This window comes from Syngnathus typhle, linkage group LG14 (genome assembly GCF_033458585.1).
Source record: "Syngnathus typhle isolate RoL2023-S1 ecotype Sweden linkage group LG14, RoL_Styp_1.0, whole genome shotgun sequence".
Lineage (NCBI taxonomy): Eukaryota > Metazoa > Chordata > Actinopteri > Syngnathiformes > Syngnathidae > Syngnathus > Syngnathus typhle.
This window is the reverse complement of record NC_083751.1, coordinates 13,348,314-13,356,863: the sequence shown is the minus strand read 5'-3', so window position 1 is coordinate 13,356,863 and position 8,550 is coordinate 13,348,314. Positions and strand designations below refer to the sequence as shown.

The 8,550-nt window shown below is 48.0% G+C and overlaps 2 protein-coding genes across 4 annotated transcripts in view; one reads left to right on the top strand and one right to left on the bottom strand.

Moving 5' to 3' along the window:
• LOC133167247 (leucine-rich repeat-containing protein 24-like) overlaps positions 1 to 6,252 on the bottom strand; it is a 43,376-nt gene extending 37,124 nt beyond the window's left edge. Inside the window, exons 1-4 of the mRNA XM_061297873.1 lie at positions 6,142 to 6,252; positions 5,879 to 6,070; positions 5,591 to 5,759; positions 5,243 to 5,508 (exon numbers count right to left, since the gene is read on the bottom strand). Coding sequence (XP_061153857.1) covers positions 5,243 to 5,508; positions 5,591 to 5,759; positions 5,879 to 6,070; positions 6,142 to 6,252 — 738 coding nt within the window. The remainder of the gene's footprint in view (positions 1 to 5,242; positions 5,509 to 5,590; positions 5,760 to 5,878; positions 6,071 to 6,141) is intronic.
• On the top strand, positions 10 to 8,516 carry LOC133166425 (uncharacterized). 3 transcript variants are annotated; one of them, XM_061296319.1, is made up of 3 exons: positions 1,542 to 4,791; positions 5,034 to 5,116; positions 5,208 to 5,347. In XM_061296319.1, exon 1 carries the CDS (start codon positions 2,637 to 2,639, stop codon positions 3,942 to 3,944), a length of 1,308 nt encoding a protein of 435 aa, XP_061152303.1. In that variant the 5' UTR covers positions 1,542 to 2,636; the 3' UTR covers positions 3,945 to 4,791; positions 5,034 to 5,116; positions 5,208 to 5,347. The 3 variants fall into 3 exon arrangements, with proteins under 3 accessions (XP_061152304.1, XP_061152303.1, XP_061152302.1); XM_061296320.1 differs by lacking the exons at positions 5,034 to 5,116; positions 5,208 to 5,347 and adding an exon at positions 8,453 to 8,516 and having other exon boundaries at positions 10 to 4,791; XM_061296318.1 differs by having other exon boundaries at positions 5,034 to 5,251.
• Positions 8,517 to 8,550: the final 34 nt, after the last annotated feature.

Genomic DNA, 8,550 nt, shown 5'->3' with positions numbered 1-8,550 from the left:
CGCCACCGGCCCCAAGCGCCAGCCCCGACCGCCACCCCCCGACCGCCACAAGGCGACCGCCACAAGGCGACCGCCACAAGACGACCGCCACCGGCCCCAAGCGCCAGCCCCGACCGCCATCCCCCGACCGCCACAAGGCGACCGCCACCGGCCCCAAGCGCCAGCCCCGACTGCCATCCCCCGACCGCCACAAGGCGACCGCCACCGGCCCCAAGCGCCAGCCCCGACCGCCATCCCCCGACCGCCACAAGGCGACTGCCACCGGCCCCAAGCGCCAGCCCCGACCGCCATCCCCCGACCGCCACAAGGCGACCGCCACCGGCCCCAAGCGCGGACCGGCCGGCGGCGCTTCCTTGAATGCTTAACCGCCTTTCGAGCTGCCATGCCGGGCTTGAGTTAGTGGCCGCGACCGGTACTTTACTGGACCCTATTTGGCCCGCGGACCGGCCGGCGGCGCTTCCTTGAATGCTTAACCGCCTTTCGAGCTGCCATGCCCGGCGTGGGTTTCGCGTCCGCGCCCGGTACATTATGGAAGCAAAAAAAAAAAAAAAATTCTAAGTGCGAGTGGGACCGGCCGGCGGAGCTTCCTTGAAAGCCCATCCGCCCTCCGAGCTCTCCCACCGGTCGTGGGTTGGCGTCCGCGCCCGGAATATTATGGAAGCTTAAAAAAAAGGAAAAAAAATCTAAGTGCGATTGCTGGTGTATTTACTCGTCGTGTCCACCGGAGGGAGGCAACTCCCCGCCGCAGCTGAAAAGTCATCCCGGCCCAGTGGAGGTCTGCGCAGGGGGGGTCTTCCTTGAAATCTTAGCCGCCATCTGAGCTCTCCTGCCCGGCGTGGGTTTGCGTCAGCGCCAGGTACATTACGTTAAAAATGCTTACCCGCCTCCCTGGAAGCCTAATCGGGCGTAAAATGTTAGGCGGAACGGCCCTGAAGCTCCAGACGGAAGTCCGAAAAAAGCTCCATAATTGGTTAAAAATGCTTACCCGCCTCCCTGGAAGCCCAATCGGGCGTAAAATGTTAGGCGGAACGGCCCTGAAGCTCCAGACGGAAGTCCGAAAAAAGCTCCAAAATTGGTTAAAAATGCTTACCCGCCTCCCTGGAAGCCCAATCGGACGTAAAATGTTAGGCGGAACGGCCCTGAAGCTCCAGACGGAAGTCCGAAAAAAGCTCCAAAATTGGTTAAAAATGCTTACCCGCCTCCCTGGAAGCCTAATCGGGCGTAAAATGTTAGGCGGAACGGCCCTGAAGCTCCAGACGGAAGTCCGAAAAAAGCTCCATAATTGGTTAAAAATGCTTACCCGCCTCCCTGGAAGCCCAATCGGGCGTAAAATGTTAGGCGGAACGGCCCTGAAGCTCCACACTTAGCCGCGTTCCTGCCCGGCTTAAAAAAGAGACCGCGCCGGGGGATCTATTTGGCCCGCGGACCGGCCGGCGGTGCTTCCTTGAATGCTTATCCGCCTTTCGAGCTCTCCTGCCCGGCGTGGGTTTCGCATCCGCGCCCGGTACATTATGGAAGCCAAAAAAAAAATAAAATTCTAAGTGCGAGTGGGACCGGCCGGCGGGGTTTCCTTGAAAGCCCATCCGCCCTCCGAGCTCTCCCACCGGTCGTGGGTTGGCGTCCGCCACTGCTCAAAGCGAACTTCAAATCATCTGCTTAATAATGTGGAACGCCATTCTTAAGTAGTTTCTCCTTAATTTGGGCTCAACTGGCCGGTAATCATCACCGGTGTCTGAAATTGATCTCAGTTATCCAAAGAGCCCTCACACGGAATACCGTCCATGAGTTTAATTGAAAAACAAAAAATTAATCTTTATGACACTTAAATACGATTTGCATAATAATTTGGAACAGGGTGTAGACCAGGAAGGAACAATATAGATGCTGATTCACTCTCGCGAAACCCCGTGTCCGATACCAAACAAGAATGGCAAAGTGTGTCTCTGGAGTGTGTCAAAGCTCTCTGCAAACAAATTACCCATAAAGAGTCCACAACCGTCGCAGAATCGCTCGGAGTGTCCCCAGGCGCCATTCCCGAGTCCTTCGTCTACCCAGTTCGGCTGGATCTTGGTTCATTAACACAGTTCAGTCATAAAGATCTCATCCAAGCCCAAGACCATGACCCTAATATTGCCCCAGTCAAACAGTCACTGAGTGGTGGTACACCATTCGCCACTCTAGAAAACCCGATTTCCACACTGTTGAATAAAGAAGCAAGCAAGCTTATAATAAGAGAAAACCTGCTCTACAGAAATGTGCAAAGAAATGGGTCCCCAGTGCACCAGCTAGTTCTACCCAAAGAGTATGTCACCATGGTTCTGAAATCCCTACACGATGAGTCTGGTCACCTAGGCATAGACAAGACACTTGACCTTATCAGAGATCGATTTTACTGGCCCAAGATGGGTACTGAAGTGTAGCAGTATGTAAAAAACTGTGGCCATTGCATTACCCGCAAAGCCCTGCCCCAAAAAGCTGCTCCTTTGAATCAGATAACCAGCCAAGGGCCTTTAGACCTCGTGTGTATCGATTTCCTGTCACTTGAACCAGACTCTCAAGGTTATGATAACATCCTGGTAGTGACTGACCATTTTACCCGCTACGCTCAAGCCTTTCCAGCCAAAGACCAGAAAGCCATGACTGTAGCCAAGATTCTGTGTGAACGGTTCTTTGTACATTATGGTCTCCCTGCCCGCATACATTCCGACCAAGGGCGGGATTTTGAAAGCAAGTTGATCCAAGATCTCCTGAGGATGTTAGGCATTCGAAAATCCAGAACATCTCCTTACCATCCTCAGGGGGATCCTCAACCAGAAAGATGCAACCGTACGCTTTTGTCAATGCTAGGCACTCTTGATACCAAGCAGAAGCAAAAGTGGAGTCAAAAGATCAGTCAACTGGTTCACGCCTACCATTGTTCACAGAATGACGCCACTGGTTACTCACCCTATCTGTTGATGTTTGGCCGAGAAGCTCGTGTACTAGTTGATGTTTGTTTTGACGTGGCCGATACCAGTCCAAAAGGCAAGTCCTATCACCAGTATGTAGCCAATCTCAAGAGGGACCTCCAAAGAGCCTACACACTAGCTACAGAGACATCGGACAAAAAACCCCAAAGAAACAAGAGAGCACATGACAAGCATGTCAAAGAACAAGTTCTGGACAAAGGTGACCGAGTGCTGATGAGAAATTTTGGAGTTCAAGGCAACCAAAAACTGAGATGTAAATGGAGACCCTCACCGTATGTGGTGGTGGAAAAACTGTCGAACCTACCAGTCTACAAGATTAAGCCTGAGAGAGGCATGGGAGTGGAGAAGACCATCCATCGTAATCATCTGTTACCCATCGGTTGCCTCGTGAGACTCCCTGTGGACGAGGGTGATGAGCAGCCACAACAAAGACGGGTAACCAGATCCCAACAAAAGACAAAAGAACAGCCACAGTCACCCGACCACGAGGAAGGAATGTCCTCTGAGTCTGATTGCGAGGAGGAACAGTGGACAAATTACTGGAAGATTGCCTGGGACAAGTTACAGACACATCCCAGGTTGCCAATAAGCCAAGCTCTACCAGTCTACGACATGCCGAGACAAGCTCAAGATGAGGCTAATGCACAGTCAATTGTCAGTGAGAGTCTAAGCCTGCCTCCCAATGCTGACCCAGAAGTCAACGATTTAGAGGGGGAAACAGAGCTGAACTCAAGTCAGAGAACTGAAGTGGAAATTCAGAAAGTGGAACGTTCTAAGAGAGTCACTCGTCCAGTGGTCAGGCTGAGTTATGATGAACTTGGAGAACCTTGTGACCATCCAGTTACTGTTTTAAGCCACGGAGTGTTGGTGGGAAGTGGGCTTTACAGCAACTCCAGAAGAAGCTCATGTCAAACCCTCTGGTGCCACCCCATGGCGTTGTGTTTCACTTGTTCAAATTCGGCCTTTTCCCTTTAAACTTGCAGACTATATTATATCTGTAAGTCCTTTTTTGATGAGGACATCAAAACCTTTTAGAAGGGGGAGAGTGTAGCCCGGTGAAATAGTAGATTACCAGACTAATAGTTTATTTAACTATTTCTGTTACAGTAATTGTCATAATATTCATTATTATGATAGTATATAAATCCTATTTTTTACTTAAATATAGGTCACCCAAACTTAAAAGTAAACTGTCTGTTTAAGCAAGTTAGGTTGTGTTTGTGTTCATACCATTTCATTGGTCAATTAAACAAATTGGCATAACATAGTCAAATGTGATTGGCTGTTGTAGGGGAGAGGTTTTTTTTTCCCCCGGGAAGGAGATGTGAAAAGAAAAAAAAAAAAAAGAGTTAAAAAAGACGGAGCTGAACGGATGTATGCGGGATCCTTGCGAAGGAATGGACAGTGTTGTTGGTAAATAATTTGCTAAGAATACAGGGGTATGTTTTAAGATACGTACAGACTCTCGTAGTTTTTGCCGAGTCGGGAAAGTTTTTTGTGTTGCAAGAGGAGCGAGCATGGAACAGGAAATTAGCAAGGCCGTAGTAACCGCGGTTAACGTCTGAGCTACGTTGCCATCTCGTTGCCACGCACTCAAGCTACCCGACGACAGAGACCATATCTTGCCACGCACTCAAGCTACCCGACGACAGAGACCATATCTTGCCACGCACACAAGCTACGGACAACCAAGACCGTTTATTGCCACGTACTCACGCTGCAAAAAACCGACAAGGAATTTTAGCTTTGCTGAGTAGTGAGCAAGGCGGGGAAACAGGCCTCCAACGGGGTGGTGCGGACTGAAAAGGACATTTCATACGTCGTGAGTACTGAGTGTGCGTGTGTGTGTGTGTGTGTGTGTGTGTGTGTGTGAGTGGGCCTACTACACTAAAATTCTGAGCGTGTGTGTATCCGTGTGCGCGTGTGAAAAGAAGTTTGTCTTTTGCCATTGTTCTATGTGGATTTACTTTCGTTTTGTGTATTAAAATATGGCTCGTTCTAATTTCGCCAATACGTTATAGTTGCTCTGGGTCTCATTTTAACTAGTGTTTGTTTGGTTGGTAGTTTTCACAGACCTCACTTAATTAGGTGAACCTTTGTGGTATCCACCTGAGGGCAAACCGGACCCAAGCACCCACCATTCTCTGGTAGGTTCTACACAGAGTGGTTTACAGGGGTGCTACATTTGTTTGGAAAACGACACCCCCCCAACCATTAAAAAGGTGTTGTTATTAAAAGCTTAGGTTCCTTTTTGCGCCATGTGGCGGGCTGACCTGCGGGCGCGGGTATCCGGAGGCGTGGCAGGAGACGCGCAGACTGTCGCCCAGGCGCACGGCCATACGTCGGGGCTCCAGCTGCACCAGGGGCGGGATGCAAACCAGGCTGTTGGGCGGCACCTCCAACAAGCCCAGGCGCGAGAGTCGTGGCGGCTCACGGCAGCGCAGGCGCCGGCGCTCAGACGAGCTAAGCAGCCGCCGGCCCTCGTCATCCATCCAGCTCCGAAGCCAGTGCAGGGCGCAGTCGCAGCGCCATGGGTTCTCTGCAGGCATGCAAAAAAACATTGGTTGGTCAGGCGACATGCGTCTTCTTTGCTCTTTGCTGGCGGTATTGCGGCGGCTCACCGGTGACGCGCAGCACCTGTAGGCTGAGCAGCGGCCGCAGTGCAGCGGCCGCCATGGTGTGCAGGCGATTCCCGCTCAGGTCCAGCAGCGCCAGCGAGGCCAGACCGGCCAGCGCCTGGTCACCCACCGCCTCCACCCCGTTGTGCTGCAGGTGCAGCTCCTGCAGCCGCTGAGGGCGCCGTGCCGCAAAACAACACGAGTTTTTTATTTTCATTTTGGGTGGTTAAAGTAACACCCACTCCCCCCACCCTCCAAGTGCATTTCAATGGGCGGATTTTGCCACGTCACCTGCAGGCCACGAAATGTGAAGTCCAGCAGTCGCGCAATGTGGTTGGCGGCCAGGTAGAGGATGCGCAGGTGGCGCAGTCCCCGGAAGGTGTCAGCTGTCACGGACCGGATCCTGATCCCATCAAGCGCCAGCTCCAGCAGCTGCGCCTGCGACTGGAATGAGCCCGGCTCCACCGCAGAGATACTGTTGTTCTGCGAGATGAGCGCAAGGGGGCGCCGTCTATCCTCCGCATCTCGTTTGCATAACGGGCGTGTGTGCATACCTGCAGGTAGAGGTAGCGCAGGTGTGCCAGCGGGCTCAGGTCCTGCCGGCGGATCTGACCGATGGCATTATCTTGCAGGAACAGCGTCTGTGAGGAAAGTGTGAACAACATCAAATAGTGGACACTGGGTCACCGTGCGGGTGAGTGTACTACACTTTTGTAAACGGGCCAACGAACGGCATCAACGCGGCAGTTTTCTAACGCAGTGGATTTCAACTGGTTTTGTTTAAGAGACCACCATTATAACCAAGAAGCAACTCGGGGACCACTGCTTTGACGGGATATTATTTTATTTTGCAACGGAGGCTAGACTTATACTGGCTATTTATTTGTATCTCTATGTCGACTTTGGTAATTTCAGCTACATTTTACATAATTTGGATGGGTAAATGATTCACAAAATTAGCTGGAAAATAAATCAAGTCTAAATCATAAATCCATTCTATTTTTTTAAATGTTACAATTATTTTCCATTTCCGATTTCGCAGTCCACCTGCAATACCACCTGAGGCCACTAGAGGCCTGCGGACCACCGGTTGACAATTGTTGAAGTGATATTTCTACACTTAATGGTGCATCGAGATGGACGATGTAACAGTTCAGGCCAATACAGTAATCCCTCGCTACGTCGTGGTTCAATCATCGGAGCTTCAGTACATCGCGGATTACACCCCCCCAAATCACAAATTCAAAATAAACCTTCTAAATTGAGGAATTATGGCACGAAAGTTGCCCACACGCCAGCAGAAGGCAGGAAGTGTCCACACAATTGCAGTGCGACCAGTGCAGTGTGACCACAAAAAAAGTTGTTGTAATAATAAGAGTTCTAAAAACATATTTACAGTATTGTACCTTCTTATAAAAAAAGTTATAATATAGTTCCTTTTTCCCTTCTCATTTCTACATTTTTCAACCGATTCAACTCGTTTCAACATCATTCTGCAACATTCCTTAAATATTTATTCAACTTCTTCACCTTCACACGCAATTCCTTCAGGAATTGCAAATTCTAGTTAGTGTGAAGGTGAAGACCTTCACACTATTGTTATTCTACAACATTTTGCGCTAGCTTTCCGTTAGCTTTCTTTGGCGCTTATCTAGTTCCACATACTTCAACCGATTCACTCCGTTCCACTTTTCACTTATTCCAAATATTCATGGCATGGGTGCTTACATTTTTTTCGTTCCAAAAATTTTCCGTTTTCACAAAATTCACAAATTTATGGCAAATTTTTCCCCATTCATTCTTAATGGCAGATTCTACATTTCACATTTACGTTGTTCCAGTTTGAAATTCACATAATTCAACACATTCAGATCACATTGGGGACATTCCCAAACTTGCCAAATTCAAACATTTCACGTTTTCACTTTTAGAATTTGCACAAGATTTTGCAAAATTTCATAAAATTTCGTTTTTCACTTCTAACTTCTACATTTTTCCACCAATTCAACTCGTTCCAACTTTCAACTGTTTATCTTTTGCCTACCTATTCCACAACTTCCCACTTACCATAAACTTCACATCTTTTATTTTGAAATTCAACAAAAATTCTCTAAAATTTCGTTTTTCTACTCTAATTTCTACATTTTTCAACCGATTCAACCCATTCCAACTTTCAACTGTTCATCATTTTTCTACCTATTCCACAACTTCCCAAAAACTTCACATCTTTTATTTTGAAATTCACACCCAATTCCTTTTTCCCTTCTCATTTCTACATTTTTCAACCGATTCAATCCATTCCAACTTTCAACTGTTCGTCATTTTTCTACCTATTCCACAACTTCCCACTTCCCAAAAACTTCACATCTTTTATTTTGAAATTCACACCCAATTCCTTTTTCCCTTCTCATTTCTACATTTTTCAACCGATTCAACCCATTCCAACTTTCAACTGTTCATCATTTTTCTACCTATTCCACAACTTCCCACTTACCAAAAACTTCACATCTTTTATTTTGAAATTCACCACAAATTCTCCAAATATTCTACATTTCTCAAGTAATTCAACACGTTTCCACATCGTTCGGCAGCATTCCCCGAAGAAGTTATTCATACATTTCGCCTTCACACGCAATTTCTCCAGAAATTGCAAAATTCTAGTTGTCTTAGTTGCTTTGGATTGCTGACTTGTAACTTTGGCTCTTGTTGGTTTTCTTTGTGGCAGCCTTTTCTAGAAGCCTATTGAGTTACGCTCATATATGTCTTTTCTTTACCCACTCTGTGGTATGAATGCTGGTGGAAACCCTTTAATGGGAGATTTAAGTGAAGCGACCTGAAATCCATTGTCTCTCTTCTGCTCATCAGGATCTTTTGGTAAGATTGACCAATGACGAGGATCCGCATTTTTTCTTCAGCCTCACAATCTCTGAGGAAGATTTCCAAAGGTTTGCCTAAGAAGTAGC

Excerpts from the sequence above, each read along its gene's own strand:
- LOC133166425 (XM_061296320.1), top strand. The coding sequence starts at position 2,637 with ATGACTGTAGCCAAGATTCTGTGTGAACGGTTCTTTGTACATTATGGT.